General features: G+C 55.9%; 1 protein-coding gene across 2 annotated transcripts; it reads right to left on the minus strand.

Annotated features, from left to right (window-relative positions):
* Positions 1-6,326: 6,326 nt before the first annotated feature.
* SLC29A1 (solute carrier family 29 member 1 (Augustine blood group)) lies at positions 6,327-15,879 on the minus strand. Of its 2 annotated transcripts, none has more exons than XM_052648437.1 (14): positions 15,805-15,879; positions 13,462-13,571; positions 12,173-12,255; positions 10,232-10,313; positions 9,915-10,117; positions 9,670-9,809; positions 9,311-9,445; positions 9,121-9,218; positions 8,905-8,983; positions 8,532-8,629; positions 8,200-8,308; positions 7,863-7,948; positions 7,281-7,480; positions 6,327-6,961 (listed from the first exon to the last, which is right to left on the minus strand). In XM_052648437.1, exons 3-14 carry the CDS (start codon positions 12,199-12,201, stop codon positions 6,850-6,852), a joined length of 1,371 nt encoding a protein of 456 aa, XP_052504397.1. In that variant the 5' UTR covers positions 12,202-12,255; positions 13,462-13,571; positions 15,805-15,879; the 3' UTR covers positions 6,327-6,849. The 2 variants fall into 2 exon arrangements, with proteins under 2 accessions (XP_052504397.1, XP_052504396.1); XM_052648436.1 differs by having other exon boundaries at positions 12,173-12,318.
* Positions 15,880-16,081: the final 202 nt, after the last annotated feature.

Consider the following 16,081-nt stretch of genomic DNA (forward strand, 5'->3'; position numbering starts at 1 on the left):
TATTTACTGTCTCTGCTCCCCACTTGTGATACATCTCAAACTGAATAAGTATCAGATTTTTTTTGGCATCTATTGAAAATATTGTTTTTAAAATTTCCTTTATCGATATTTTAAATTCATTAATAGACTTACTAATGTTACACTGAGATTATCTATTTTAAGTTTTGTAGAACCCATCTATAAAACTGCCTGCTGTTTCTGTTGTTTTGTATATGAAAACATTTTAGGGGCTTCCCTGATGGTCCAGTGGCTGAGACTCTATGCTCCCAATGAAGGAGGCCCTGGGTTCGATCACTGTTCAGGGAACTAGATCCCCACGTGCTGTGCCGCAACTAAGACCTGGTGCAGCCAAATAAAGAAATAATAAATAAGATTAAAAATTTTTTATAGAAAACATTTTAATTAGAAACTTTTTTTTTTCTTGGTATAAATGCATTCAAGTTTTCTACTACTTACTCCTTGAGTGAATTTTATTTAATAATTTTTCTGGATGTTTCTTTAAAGCTTTAAAGATTATGGCATTCTATTTCCTTGACTAATTTTTTAATCTCTGTCTGTCTCAAGTATGTCTCCTTTTTCACACCTACAATTGTTTTTTGTGTCTTTTCGTTTTTTGTAATAGTTTCACCAGGGACTTATCTATTTTATTTACATAATATTTCTGTTTAATTCTTTAATTTTTTTTACTTTATTCTTTTATTTTTTAAATTCCTGCTAAACTTTTTCTCATGACTTCTATTTTCGGGGGGACGAGTCTGTTGTTCTTTTTCTATTTTCTTAATTTCAATACTTAGCATATTAAATTTCAGCCTTTCCCCTTTTCAGACAGAAGGATTTAAGACTATAAGTTTCTTCTCAAGTACTATTTTAGCTATATCCCACAAATTTCAATATATAGTATTTTTAACTCAGTTTAAAGGATTTTGATTACCCTTATGGTACCTGTGTTGATCCATTTAAAAGTGCTTAAAATGGTCAGTTTTATATTATCTTTTCATTTATGTCGACAATATACAATGGTGTGTATGGTGCTGAACTTTTGTATTTGAGACTTCCTTTGTAATCTAGGATGTGGTTAATATTAATAAACCCTCCACGTGTGCTTAAGAAAAAGTATCTATCACCTAGCTGTTGGATAAGTCTAAATACGTTAAACCTACTAAATCAAGCCAGTTAATAGTGTTGTTCCAAACAAAACACCCACTTGGAGACTCCTTGGGACATAGCTTGGAGAAGGGAGAGGCTGAAGGTGGGGAGCTCACAGAGGGGTGGGGCAGAGGCAGGGTGCATGCCTTTTCTGAGATAGGGTGAGAGAAGTGGGGGCTGAGGCACTTTGTGATTCCAGTGCAGGGCCCAGGTTCTATCCCTGGTTGGGGAACTAGATCCTGCATGCCACAACTAGAAAGATCCTACACGCTGCAGCTAAAGATCCTGCTCGCTGCATCGAGACAATCCCGCATGCTGCAGTGAAGACCTGGTGCAGCTAAGTAAATGCATAAACTAAAAAATGTCAAAAAAAGAAATGGGGATGGGGAGGGAGATGGGAGGGAGAGTCAGGATGGGGAACACATGTACACCCACGGCTGATCCATGTGAATGTATGGCAAAAACCACCACAATATTGTAAAGTAATTAGCCTCCAACTGAAATAAATTTTAAAAAGAAAAAGAAATGGGGGCTGAGGGGAGGAGGACCACTCTGGGTTGGAGGAGTCTAGAAGTCTATTTCAGGGTTGTGGGGCATCAAAGAGAGACGTTCAGGAGGCGATGGCTGAAGTCAGGAGCAAGACTGAAATACCTCAGGAGAGTGGGGTGCGTAAGCCAGAAACTGTGGTCTAAGCCATTCAGGAATTGTAAATGGGGCACATCTTTGGTAACTTTCTCTTTAATATTCAATATCAATGTCTGGACTCTGTAAAGGCATAGTTATGTGTGGCCTGGGGGGTGTGGCTGAGTCCTGCCTACCCGCTGTGGTCAGCCCGGCCCCAGAGTGTCTGTCTTCCTCCTGCCATTACACCCACCAGGCAGCCCTTTTTGTCCTGGGCATTGGTCAGTGTTCTGGGTCCGCTCTGACTAAGAAGGGAAAACATAACCCCAAACCGGCTCAGCTCAAAGCAGGTTACAGTCAGGGAAAGGTGCAGAGGGCAGGTGACACCGCAAACAACCCTGACCTGCTTAACCGTGCTGCCTGACACCTGTCCTGCCCCAGGCACAAGGCACCACTCAATGCGCAGGTCTCAACTGCCTGGATTTCTGGGTCATTCATAGGACTCAAGGCTTGCCTGGCCCACCTGCACCAGGCATGAGATGGGCAGGGCCGTGGTAGGGGGGTGAGGAACTCACCAACAGGAAGGGCTGAGGCTACACATCAGGAAGGACCTTGCTGGTTTCTCGCAGGAAGGATGCCATGGGAATTCGGGGTCCTAGGAAGCTTAGAATCCCTGGGATGTCAGAAGATGCCTCTTTGCAATGTTCTGGAGGCAGGGAGGCAGGTGATGGTACCACCCTATCACGTGAGGCTCTGGACCTTTTCCCACGCCTTTCACTACCTAGAAACGTGTGTGTGTGTGTGTGTGTGTGTGTGTGTGTGTGTGTGTGTGTGAGACGAGGGCTGAGAGACACAGAGATAGAGAAACAGAGACTTAAACTTACCTGGTGCTTTGAAGTTTACAAAATGTTTTCCCATCCGTTAACTTTTCCAGCCTCGGTTTTATGGACGAAAACAGGCATTGGCCATCGTCAGCCCTCCTTAGGATTATTAGACGTTCACAGGAGTCGATATATGTAAAAGCAGCCGCAGATGAGCGTTATTCATTAACTCCGTGGAGTTTCACAACCGGGAGAGGTAAGCTAGGCAAATATTATTACCCCTGCTTTACAGATGAACGACTGTGAGATGGAAAGCGCTTGGCTCAAGGTCACCTGGACTTAAGGGGTAGTAAAGTCTGCCGCCCCCGCCTCCCCCTACAATTGGCAGGGGCCAGAAGCGAAGAAGGGCTGCGCGGATGCAGGCCGCGCTCCCGCGAGGGGGCGCGCGCAGCACGGTGACGTCGCTCCCCCAGGCCCCGCCGCGGGGCGGGGTGAGAAGGACGCGGGCTGCCCTCATGCGCGTCCCTGCCTGGCGGTTCTCGGCGGTCGCGCGCGAGGCAGGGACTCGAGTGCTCGTTCGCACTTGGCTGGGGGGAAGGAAATGAGGTCTGGTTCTCGAGGCTTTCCGGGTCTGAAGATGCAGGGGAGGGGCCCGAACAGCGTGGTGGGATGAGGCGCGGGTCGCTTAGACGGGGGCAGGGAGCCCACCAGGCAGAGGTCGTCCTAATGACTCTTGGCACCTCTGTCTCTAGTGCTCGCATCTCCCGCACCCAGGCTCTCCCGCAGACCCGCGTAATTCCCTTAGCAAGTTCATACACGTCACCCCGTTTAAATAACAAGAATCTGGGCCACAGAGGATGGGTGACTGATAGTACTTGGCAGGCCCAAGATGGAGTCCTCGTCTCTGAATCTGAACCACGTCCCCAACCCGTACAAAGGTCCAGGGAGGGGGTAGCTGCCCTGAGCAGAAGCCCCTGCTTTTGTGTGGTTCTGCTGACTCATTTAGCATTTGCCCTGCTGTCTGGAGCCAGAACGCCGGCGGGCTCACTGGCAGGGACCACCCGGACCACCAAGGCTGTGGGGCTCTGATGAGCACAGACTCTCCAGAGGGCACCCACGCAGGAAGCCGGTTCAGATGGAGTTGAGCGAGAGGAACCCAGGTGGGACACAGGCTCCTGGTGGGTTGTGGGGAAACGTGGGTTCTGCTCGCCTTCACCCTCTCTACCGGCTTGCCCCAGAAACCAGACGGGCCTCCCTGCAAGCCTGGTGTCACTCTTCCCGTGTGTGTCGAGACTTGGGTTTCAGGCAGGGCCTGCCGGCCAGAACCCGGCTATCTCTTTAAGGTGACTCTGCACTTCTCTGTTCACATCCATTTTGATTCACTATCAAGAGTTTTACATCCTGAGAATAAATTTCCCAGTAATGGGGGGTTGCCTGTCAAGCACCTGCCTCCATCATACTACCCCTCACCCTTCTCTTGCCCTCTTCACTCCAAAGACTACATACAGGTATATTCCAATTCATCAGTTATACCGGATGGTTCACTTCTGTTTTTAAGGATGATGGCTAATTTTGCTGGGGCTTTTTAACTTTTCAAAGATTTGAAGCCCCAACAATTCACCAAATAAGATTAAACAAGAGGGAAGTTTCTGTGGGGCTGTGGCGGCCACCTCAGGGAGTACAGCAGCCTCTGCACAGACCACTGCTTGGGGCAGAAATGTCACACGTAAGGAGATGACCGGCACAAGCCCAGCCTTTGGCCACCTTACAGGAAGCAAAGTGCGGAGAGGAAAGGTGAGGCCCCAGAGGCCTGCCTCTCGCAGGCAGCACTGCCTGCAGAGCGCCCTCTTGTGGTCAGACACCGCCACTGCAGTTGGGCCGGCAGGAGCTGTTTTCTAGCCCCCAGAGCTTTCTAACCACCTTGCTCTCAGGTGAGAACAGTGAGGTCTTTAGTAAAATGAGTGAGATTCACATTTTTTTGATAATTGCATTAGAAAAAGTTTTGGAAAAGATATTCTAGTAATCTTCAAACATCAGTTTCACTCAGGGGACTTCCAGTGGCTGACTCCACATTCCCAATGCAGGGGGCCTGAGTTCAGTCCCTGGTCAGGGAACTAGATCCCACATGATCAAGCACAGCCAGATAAATAAATAAAATTTTCTTTCAAAGTGCAGAAAGATGTGACTGTAATCTAAAATGTTTGTCCTTCAAGTCACTGCTGGAGTTGAACTGAGTCCTACCACACAGCTGGAGTCTGGCCTGCAAAGACTGAGGGGGAACAAGCAGGGGCAAGGAAGCGAACATTTCTGAGTATCTCTGGGAGCTTAGAGGGAAAACGTAGGATGTGGACCTGAACCTGAAAAGGATGACTGGTAGCTGGAGTAAGATAAGAGCATAAGCCACGGTGACAAAAGGCACAGAGGGGGAAGGAACTGTGCAAAGTGGTGGCTGCTGGTGGTGGAGGAAGATCAGGAAATGCCTGGCGTGCTCCAGGAGAGACCAGCCTGTGACTCAGTGTTCTTTTCAGATTACGCTGCAGCCGCGTGTGTGATGGGCTGCAGTAGACCTGGCTGGAGTCCTGAAAGGCCAGGCAAGAGGCAGGAAGGGGCCCAGGGAAGACGCACAGGGTCCCTGAAGGGCTGTGGTGCTGAGTCCCAGTAGGACTGTCCGGTGTGAGTACCAGGGGTCTGTCGAGAGGGAGCAGAGAAAGGGTGCGGTTTTCTCTCAGCCTTGTGACCAAAGGGCTCTGCAGGGATGAGCGAAGACTCAGGGCACCCCTTGCTTTTGAAACTGATATGAAAGGAACAATTTATTTCCCATCAGCCTCAGATTATGTGTACTGGTTTGACGTGTACCCTGGGGTATATCTGTGGACTCCAGTTCCCCATATGATAATACTTAACTCTCCTGTTAGGACTTCAAAGCTAATCAAAGACCCTTAAAAATGTGCCAACATTTTTAAGCCTGAAGCCTTCAATTAAACTGTTAGAAATAAAGCCCTGACGCAAGTGCCATGGGCACGGGGGAGCGGTGGTGGGGGGCGGGTGGTCAGTGTCAGCTCGGCGGCCACAGCTCTGGTTTCACTTCCTATCAGGAAGAGCTCTTTCTGAGAAGGGGCAATCCGGTGGTGTGGGCCCCTCCACTGAGTCCTCTCACGTTCCTGAGCCACTGCACACCTCTCTAGGCCAGAGTCTGGGAGGAGAAAGGGGCCCAGCTTCATTGAGGACACACAGGCCCCTTGTTCGCCAAGAAGTCTGCCTTGACTTCAGTGTCAGGGCCTGGTGCCAGGCAGGGCAGAACCCTCTGGCTACAGCCTCTTCCTGCTGGTGGGGTGGGGGTGGGAGGTGGAGCTGGCTGCTTTTAGAGAGCTCCCTCCCCAGGCTGTGGGGTGAGGACAGAGTGGAGGGGGGGCGACTCAAGACAAAAGAAAGATGGCGCACTGTCTCCACCCCCAGGCCTCCAAAAGGAGGAATGAAATGGCAAAAGGAAATAGCCTTTCTCCATCTCAGCCAACAGTCTGGGTGTCCTGGCTCCAGGCCTGTCTCTCTTCTCTGGCCCCAGCAGGAGGCACTGTAATGCCTCTGAGACTAAAGAGGATCCACCCCATCCCTAATGCCTTGGACCCAGGCCCAGTGCTGGCCAAGGCCCATCTGGGTCATGCTCATCCCCCCAGACTCAGGCTGCCATCCCTCTAGCCTCTCCAGGGTGTGAACCCATGGCTGGAGGACACAGGGAGCCACGGAGGAAAAAAAAAAAGTTTATTTAACCAGCCTTTGAAGGCCCCTGGTTTGAGTATAAAAAAAGGCAGTAAAATGGCAAATGTACAGTGTTCATGATGGGTAGAACATGGAGAGGTGGGAGGAAGAGGCACATGGGGAGAAGGGGGCTGCAGAAATCCCAGATCAGACTTCAGAACAAGCAGTCCTGGCCCCCGGCCACCCTTGGTACAGGCAGACAGACAAGACACACAACTCTCTCTGAGCCTAGGAACCCCTGCCCGGGCAGGCATTGGTCAGAGCCAAGAGTGGGGGGTCCTCGTGAGCAGAGACTGTGTCCCCTCCCTTGACTCTGACCCTCCAGCCCACAGTGTCCCCATGTTCATCCACAGAGCTCTCTCCTCGGGGACTGGATGCCGGGCCCAGCACAGGCCATGAGCAAGCAGAAGATGGCTAGACAGGAAAACCTCCAGAGGACCCCTGCCCACCCCCAAAGGGGAAGGCAGGAGCAGGCAGCTGGTGCCATCCTGCCGTCCATCCGCGGTCACACAATTGCCCGGAACAGGAAGGAGAAGACGGCCCCCAGGGCCAGGCCCAGAGACAGAAAGAAGGCCATGATGGCTCCAGCTGTCTCCGCCTCAGCCGGCTTCACTTTCCTAAAGGAGGGAGGGTGAGCCGACCTTAGGACGTCCCTGAGCCCAGTCCCCTGCCCCACCCAGAGCATCTCATTCTGCTGACCCACTTGTCTTCCTCTCCCTCTTGGTGAGGGGGTGTGTACTGAGGCTGTCTCTACCTTTCCCTGGGAGCCCCTCCTCGCCTCCCACTGCCTGGGCCCCGAGGGCCAGTGGGCTCCTCTCTCAGCCTGGAAACCCTGAGCTCCGTGATCAGGAGTCTCCCTCTTCCCACTTTCCCTCTGCTGAGGGTCCCCAGCTGGAGCACTAGGCCCCCCCTGAGGCCACCATACTCCCCACTCACTTGGGCCCAAAGCACATGCAGAGACTGGCAAGGTAGCCGTTGGAGAAGGCGAAGGCAGCCATGAAGATGATGAACCAGGCGTCGTGCTCAAAGATCACAGGCAGGTTGCGGCGGGGCTGGACGTTACACAGCAGCAGCAGGGGCACGAAAGCCAGCCGGGCCAGCACCAGGCTCGGGAGCCAGTAGCTGTCCTTCCCAGGCTGCGGGGACCAGGCCATGCCACGGTCAGGCTGGGCCAGCCCCCAGGGCTCCATTCGGAGGCCCTCAGGATCTGAACTGAAACCTCCAAGCCTAGTTACCCTTGTAGGGTACTGACCGGGAGTGGCCATGGTAGATAGACCTTCTGGCCATGTGCTGCAGCATGACCTGGGTGGTGATCATCAGGGGTGTGTGTATGTTTATGTGTGTGTAGTCATTAAACTGTACATCTACAACTTGTACACCTTACTATACAAAGATTATGTCTCAGCTTTTTAAAAAAAGCATGGTCCCCTTTCCACCATACTTTCTTGGTCCCCTCCCTGGGTGTCTCAGTCTGGACTCTCCCATCTCACAGGGGCTTGGTGACCCTCCTTCACTTACCCACATGGTGATGGCTGTGAGGCTCCGGCCCAGCCAGTCAAAGACATTGAAAGTCAAGAAACAGGACACGGGAATGAAGTAGGCCTCTGGAGGACAAAGAGTAGATTAGGAGAGGGTTAGTGGGTCCAAGAAAGGCAGGATCTAGCAACCCTGACTCTCCCTGGGACTTGGGTTTCCCAGCTGTGAAACGGAGAAGGTGCTTCCAGGCTGGGGAAGGGTGAGTGGGCCAGCAGAACCTGGCCGCGGAGGCAAGAGCCCAGGCTCCCCTCACCCAGGCTCCTAGCCCTGCTCTCAAGCCCCTGTCCTTCCCCATCCTGGGAACCCGTGGTGTCCTCACTCCAGGCGCTGGTGCCCGCAATGCTGGACTCGACCTCAGCTGTCACGGCAGGAAATATCCCAATGGTGATGGTGAAGACGAAGCAGACGGAGAAAGCCGGGACCAAGATCTGAAGGAAAGGGACCCTGGTCTGTGTTTTCATGGTGGCTGTGCATCATTAAAGAACCAAGATTCCCCAATACACACACATGCGTGCACGCATACATGCAGGAAAATCCAGGAAAGTGGCCAGTCTCCAGTCAGAAAGGGAGGAAATGGCCATGGGGTGAGAAAGGATCAGAAAAAAGGGAAGAAAGGGCGGGTAGAAGGCAGGATGCCCCGGCCCTACATACACTTTTGAGGATAGTGCGGACAGAGTGGCTTTCCTTGGTGGGCTGAGAGCTGGGGGCCGAGAATCGGGTTTCCTCTTGGCCTGGTTTTGCTTCCTCTCCTGGGGGGTGACAGGTGGTGAGCGGGTCTTCAAGTTGTGGGAGGAACAGAGCAACGGGAATGACACAATCCCCAAAAGGGCTGGGGTCAGCTGGGGGTGGATACCCCCTTAAACCAGTGCAGAGCCCCACCCCGCTTCTCTAGCCCAGCCCTTGTTTACTGGTGTTACCCCTCACCCTCTGGCATCACTACAGGAAGCTCATTCTTGCCCCCAGCTCATGCTGCCCCCCTGCTGAGCAGCCATCCTCCACCCCAGCTTCCTCGGGTTCTTCGGACCTTTACTAATGAGGTCCAGCTTGGTCTCCTGCTCCCCGGGCCCTTCGAGCTTGAGCTGCCGGTAATAGCGGTAGAATTCCTATCAAGGGAAGGAAGGTAGATTCAGAAGCAGAATCTCCAGAGCTTCTCCCTCCCACAGGTTTCGTCCCCTTGGTCTGGAGCTCTGGACCCCTCTCTCCCCGCCAAGAACTCCAAACCTGGGGTTCGAGTGCTCACCAGCCGTGGCAGGCCCAGATAACAGATGATGGTCAAAATGATAACTCCACAGGCTGTGATAAAATAGCCGAAGGCACTTTCCGACAGCTTGGAACCACCTGGGGCGGAGGGAGTCAGAGATCAGAGGCCGGCCCTGTCCCCTCCTCCCCGCAACCACCAGGGTGACAGGCAGACAGAGGGCAGGACTTACTGGCAATAGCGCAGATCATGGCCACGGAGGCGAAGAAGCCTGCCAGGCCCTGGCCACTCATGATGGGGGCTGTGTAGCTGGCGGGCAGAAGGCCGGCCAGGCCAAACAGGCTGCCCTGCAGGATGGCGCCGAAAGCTGTGCAACAGGGTGGACAGCAGAAGGGAGAGGGGAGCTGGGTGGGTCGTGGGGCCTTGGCAATTCCTGCTTAACTCCCAGTAAGTCCTGACGCTGAGCAGCCCTTTCCTTCCCACTCCTAGCCCTGCTTAGGCTCTTGAATCCTCACCACCCAGGAGGAGGAAAAGATTCCTCTCTGACCAGCCATGGGACTTCTGCCCAGGTCCACACCCAGCCCTGCTTACAGTTAATAAGCATGATCTTGATCATGGTGATGACGAAGAAGGACAGCGCATGTAGGGGCACCTTCACCAGGATGGCAGTGATCAGGAACACCAACAGGATGGCCATCAGGCTGCCCAGGATCCGCACAGACTGGGGGATCCTGTCAAAGAGGAGGCGGTGGCAGAGATGGGTAGCGAAGCCAGGGGCCCAGCCCAGGGAGGGCAGGAGGCAGCGAGGGGGTCAGGGTGGGGGTCTGGGGGCTCACCTCTGATGCAGGAAGGAGTTGAGGCAGGTGAAGATCAGCAGGGGCACCATGGCACATAAGGTCATGACGTTGTTAAAGATGGTGCTGAGATGGGTCCGCTCTGGCGAGGGTGCCAGGGGGCTGGCCGAGGCCTGGATGTCCTTGCTTACTTCAGCAGGGGCCAAGGACATATTCTGGGACATGTCCAGACGGTTTGTGAAATACTGTGAGGGTTGCAGAGAGGAGTGTTGGCAGCTTTCACGCTGTGCCTGCAAGCACGTATCCAGGCCCTAAATGCCCAGTGGATGAGCCCCTGGGAGCCCATTCCCACATCTCACCTTAGTGGCCGTCATGAAGAAATTCCAGGGCAGCAGCGTCCCCAGACCCAGTACGAAGAAGATAAGCCAGACGGCTTTGTACCTGGGGATGGGAGAGGAAAGTGAGACCAGGTGACCCACCATCCCACCTTCCTTCCTAAATCAAACCTGGGGCAGCCCCACCCCCTTCCATCTCTCCAGCTGTCCCAGGGCACAGAACATGCAGAAGAGGAGGTGGCCTGGGATGGGGGAAAGGGCACAGTTGAGTCCCGAGGGGGAGGGGGACCAGGGACATAGGACCGAAGGGCATGGCCAGAAGGACCTTGGTTCTCAGTCCCAAAGACTCAGGGGACCCTGCAGGCTTGGGAACCGATGTGATCCACACATCCGCAGGTGGTTTTGGAAATCTTGCTAAAGGCTGAGGGGGTGGGCGGGTGAGTGAGAAAGCAAAACACAAGTCTTCTACCCCCGCTGGGCAGGCTGGAAGTGATTACACTGTTTGGGCAGGGCTGTGCGGCTTTCCAAAGAGGAATCTGAAGTCAGGAAACTCCCAGACCATTCTGGATCTAGGAGGACAGGGATGCGGGTGTCCTGGGACAGCTGAGAAGCGAGGGAGCTGTTTTTTCCAGGCTCACACAGAACCAGCTTTGTAGGCTACACCACATAGGAGGCCGGGAGGGATGGGCCACGAGACGTCATCTGGGCTCCAGAGTGTAAATAAGAGCCTCCCAGCCTGGGTCAGGACACTCACTTGCCCCAAGCCCTACACCTCGGGGCCTGTCTGGGATGGGACAGCTTCTCCCAGGCAGCCCTGTGGTCCCCAAATGTGTCTGCTACACCTTCCCCACTGTCCACACCTGCGGTCTTCACAGAGCTGGGAGGGACAAGCCCAGGGCAATGAGGAGACTGAGCAGGGCCTGGCCCCACAGGGCGGGGGCCTGGGTGGGCGTCCCAGGTGGGCAGGTCTGAGTCCTGACAACTGCAGCCCCCTCCCACCTCCCTCCTATAGTCCCCACCCTGAGGAAGAGAGGTAAGGCCTGGATTCAGAGGCCCAAATGAAGGGAGCAACTCCCAGCCAAGGTCCCACAAAATAGAGACCCAGTGTGGGGCCACTGGAGAAGGCAGAGTTCACAGAGGGCTGCCACCAGAATGGGGGTGCTAGGATTGGGGGGCAGGCAGCCTGGGAACGAAGGACACCAGGAAGGATCCAACCAAACAACCTCTAGGGCCTGTACTTACTATGTCTCCTTAAATTCCCTCCCATCCAAGTAAACCTCACCTCTGCTTCACAAGTGGGAGGCTGTCCCAGAAAGATAAAGCTAAGTGCCTAAGATCCCACCGCCAGAAGTGACCTTCAGCACAGAGGGCCGGGATGAGCAGGGGATGCGGCTGTGGGACTGTGATGGAAAGATATTTTGGGCACCAGGCACGGCTTCATCAACTTTCTTGGGGTCTAGACTCCTGGAAGAACTTGAAACCAGCTACAGTCTCTTCCCCCAGAACACACACGCATGGCCACAGCTATGGGTCTAACTGGCGGGAAGTCCTAGGCTCCGGAGGTGGGGAAGTGAGAGGGAGGTCAGAGCGAGGACCAGGGCAGGCCAAAGTCATCTGAGGCTGAGGCCAACTCTGTCAGCTGGCCAGCCTGGGAATGAGGGGTGCTGCCAAATGTCTCCCCACGGTGCTGGCCCGAGGAGCCGGAAGCTGCCGAAGAGCAACACTGGGAACTCCAGCAGGCCAGGGAGGGGCCGCCACCACTGCACTGGGCCTCCCAGGAGACACCGCTCTCAGCACCCAGCCACGACAAGCAGGGCCCTCTGATGCAAACGTGACTCGTAGCTACCTGGCTGGAAGGCTCATCATCAGTGGCAATCCCAAATTTCAAAGGATAGAGCACCCAGCCCCCCTGGAGACCCGCTCCCACTCCCCTAGATCCACAGCCCAGGTCTCCCTCCCTGGTACCTGTCCTGAGGCTGGTGACTGGTTGTCATGGTGATGGCGTTCTTGGTTATGCCTGGCTGACAGCTTCCTCCCTCCGGTGCTTGCTGGGGGCAGAGGCAGTGTGAGGCCCTGTCGTGGCCCTGCTTCCCTACAGGCCTCTTCAGACACTTGGTGGGCGGGTGAAGGGGGACAGGCAGACACAGCAGGCAGGCTGTAGGGTCCCGAAGGCCCCGCTCCTGGCCCTGCCTCTCAAGGCTGCTCCTTTTGACCCCCTTGGGCCGGTCCTGCTGAGCCCCACTGCCTGCTCAGACGCTACCTGGCTCCCGGCCTGGCCTGGCCACTGCCTCCGCTATTTTTATCCAGCAGCCGAGGCTGTCTGTGAGCAGGGAAACAGGGGCGGGTGGAGAGCAGGCAAGGAGGAGGAGGAAGTATGGCAGAGAGGGAGGGGAAAAAACAGGCAAAGGCATGAGGGGGGTCATGAGAGGATGAGAGGGGTCAGGGACAGTGACAAGGATAGAAGTGGGGAAAGAGGAGGGAAACAGAAAAGAGATAAGGGGGAAGAGGGAGGGCGGGCGGACGTAAAACAAACAGATCTGCAGCAGCAGCAGCCTCAGGCGTGATGACCAGGCCAGCCAGAGAGGCCGGCCTGCCTCCCTCCCAGGGCAGCCTCCCTCCCTGGGGCCCTCCGTCTGATCTCTCTGCTCTCCCGAGGAGCCCTTGGGCTCATGGCTAGGGCGGGCTCTGGAGAGCCTGTCCCCCTCTGCAGGCACCCCAGATGCCAGCCTCTCTGTGGGTGGCACCTTAACCATCCTTTCCAGCCAATGCCCAGAGGTTTCCTGGTTCCTGGCCCATTTTCCAGAAAAACACTTTAGGATGTGCATGGGGACACAGCCGCTTCCTTGACCCCTGGGGACATCCCATCTCCCCCCTCCCTCCCTGCCGCTGGGTTCCTCTCTGACTCATTCCCAGGCCCCTGGCTTCTTCCCCTTTCTGAGAGCAAAGTTGGAGGCAAGATGGAGGGATAGGAGCGCAGGCCTGTCCAGTCCCCAGCCTCCCCACTTCGTACCCCTTCCCTGCTCCCTGCTCAGGAGGGGTGGGGGGTGGGGGGCGGGGGGAGTATGGCTCCCTGGCACTAGGAGAAGAACCAGCTTTCCCTTGGATGGCATGGAAAGCCAGGCAGGGGTGGGCGGGCCTGTCCCCCACGTGCCAGCTCTGGTGCGAGCTCTGGAGCCAGCTCTGCCGTTCTGGGTGAGGACCAGCTTCCTCGCCCAACTGGATCAGCACCCTCACCCACCTGGGCCAGCACTCACCGGATGCCCAGACTTGCCAGCAGAAGGGTCGGGGCAGAGGGGGCCCGGGCGGTCTGTGGGAGGTGGTCCTAGCTCAGAGGCAGGCGGCAGGTCTTGTCCATGGGCTCCTCCTGAATAAGGGTCCAGAGTGAAAATTGCGGCAGCGGGCGTATCGGGAGAGAACCCCCCAGGTCCTGCCGGGGGACGAAACACCTCCATTCTGAGAAGCCTTCTGAACTAACACAGCCAGGGAGATAAAACCCAGCCCTTATCTCCCACCAGCAGTCTCAGCAGGGGAGCTGAGGGGGTGGGTCAACCCCCAGGTGCAGCCAGCACTCCAGGCCTCAGCCTGAGATGGACAGCCCTCAGGACTCTGAGAAAGGACCTGGACAGGCCTTTCTGCTCCTCCCAAAATTCCTCTCCACCCCTCCCTGCGTCAACTCCAGCCTCTGCGAAGGCCTTCCTCCCCTCCTCCCCCCACGACACCTGGCCGATGATGGCACAGGGAAGGGAGAGGCAGACCCAGACACCCCAGAAGGAGGCAGAGGGCTTCTTTCACTCTCCCTTCCTTTCCACAAATGTTTCCCTAGGACCCCTGCATGCCAGCCAGGCAATTGTTCTAGGCACTTGGGAGAGTGGTGAACAACAGTGTTCACATTTTCTAGAAGGATGGGGGGGGGGGGTCGGTGAGAGGGCTCTACTCTGGGAGGTGGGCAGAGGAGGTGAGAGACTCATGTTTTCTATCAGGTAGAAGGAGGGAAACCCCCAGCTTCTTACTTCAGCCAACCCTGTTCCCTACCCACAGGCAAGATTCCAGGCAGTAAAGAGCAGGTACAGTTTCAACACAGGTGAAGGCTGGGGTGGCAGACAGAGTATCTCCTCTTTCTCAGGAAAATCTTTTTTAGGCTGAGGAGTACTCCTTTCTGCCCTCTGGCCCTCCTCTTCACTGCCCCCAGCCCCACCCTCACCCCCCATCAGCTACACCCCTGCTCTCTGCTGTCCCCAACCCCAGCCCTGAGCACAACTCAACTCCAGGGGCAGCCCACTCCTCCTGCCCACATCCTGAAGATCAGTCACCCCTTTGGCTTTTGTCTGCCTCAGCCCAATCAGGGATTTGATACCAGTTCAGAACATCTGGTTTTTCTCCAGCCATGCCCTGGCCTGCCCAGATGGGGCCCTGATAGCAGCCACCAAACTGGGCACCTCCCCGGCCCCCTGGCCCCCAACACCTCTCTCCCGCGCCAGCTTCTAGAGACATCTCTGTGGTAGCATCAAATTCACCACTTCCATGGATCCCATATGGGGCAGCCACCACCTGCAGATAACCTCTCTGGCCCTTGCCTGCCTTCACGACAACCATAAACTCATATAGATTGTCTCCATTGAACAGATGAGGACAGCTCAAGCTCAGAATGGTTGAATCATTTGCCTAAGGCAACAGAGCTAGTGAACGAGTGAGCTGGAATTCAAAACTCGATGTGAAGTTTACTCTAGGCTCCTTCCGGAGAGGGGAGGGAGGTTTAAAGGCAGCTTCCCAGCCAGCCTCATATACTGGGAGGTGGAGTAACTCTACTCCAACTAACGGGTTAAAAAGTAAGGTGGGGGTCAGGTCATCTCCGGTCTGACTTGTGTCGGGTGTAAGGCGCTCCCCCACCGCATTACACACACATCCTGGCAAAGAGAGCTCACACAGGCAGGAAGACAAGGCAAGAGGATCTGGAGGTGACCATGACCGAGAGGAACGGGCAAAGGAGTGGCCCCAACAGGGGTGAGGGGCGGGGGTGGGAGCAGCCTTCATCCGCCACAGCTCTCCCCCTGGGAAGCAAATCTGGGATGTCCTTTTAAGTGAAGCAAAGGTGTTCCCTCTGGGAATAAACGAGGACGCGCCCAGGAAGGGAGGGAGGCCAGGTACACGGGCTCGGCCAATAGGAGGCCGGGTGTTAAAGAGGCAGCGCCTCCACCCCTATTCCGCGTGCTCTCCTGGCCATTCCCCGCACCCGGCGCAGTTAACGGTGCGGCCCCTCCCCGGTACCAACAACGAGATTGATCGAGATTAACCTTCAACTCGCCCGCCCCTTGGGGAGGTCAGCTCGGCGACAGGCAGTTTCAGGCCCGGTAGCCAGGTCGTCCCCGCCTGCTGGGGTCCAGGTCCCCGCACAGTAACCCTACGCCCGGGCCCCGGCGCGCCACGTGCCGCCCGGCTCCGCACGGGGGCCCCACCCGGCATCCCCCAGTCCCGGCGGCGCAGCTGCCAGGCCCAGCCTCCCTGCCCGCGTGGCAGCAGGCAAAAGCGGCGCGCATTCCGCCCCGGCGACCCCCACCTCCCGCCCGTTTCCCGATCCCCTCCCACCTCCCGGGCAGCACCTGCTGGGAAGGAGTCCTCCCGCGTGGAGGTCCGCGCGCTCACCCGGGCAGCTTCCCGCGCCCGCCCGAGCACATTCAAACCCGCCCTCCGCTCGCCCCGCCCTGGCGCGCCCCCGCCCACGTCCGCTCCCCGGCGCTCGCCGCGGCCCCGCCCCCGCCCCGCCCCACGCACGCCAGCCCGGAGCTACGAGGGACCCCCGGACCCGAGACCCAGTACCTGCCTGGCCCAAACTTTGTACTATTTCTGTAGACTGGACCTCTGGGGGCCCTGCCCCGC

The sequence above is a fragment of the Budorcas taxicolor genome, chromosome 11 (genome assembly GCF_023091745.1).
Source record: "Budorcas taxicolor isolate Tak-1 chromosome 11, Takin1.1, whole genome shotgun sequence".
NCBI classification, from domain to species: Eukaryota; Metazoa; Chordata; class Mammalia; order Artiodactyla; family Bovidae; genus Budorcas; species Budorcas taxicolor.

Excerpts from the sequence above, each read along its gene's own strand:
- SLC29A1 (XM_052648437.1), bottom strand. The coding sequence starts at position 12,201 with ATGACAACCAGTCACCAGCCTCAGGACAG. Across the intron at positions 9,446-9,669 it reads CAAGATCATGCTTATTAACT|CTTTCGGCGCCATCCTGCAG; the intron begins GTAAGCAGGGCT and ends CCTGTTGCACAG. Across the intron at positions 8,984-9,120 it reads ATCTGGGCCTGCCACGGCTG|GAATTCTACCGCTATTACCG; the intron begins GTGAGCACTCGA and ends TTCCCTTGATAG.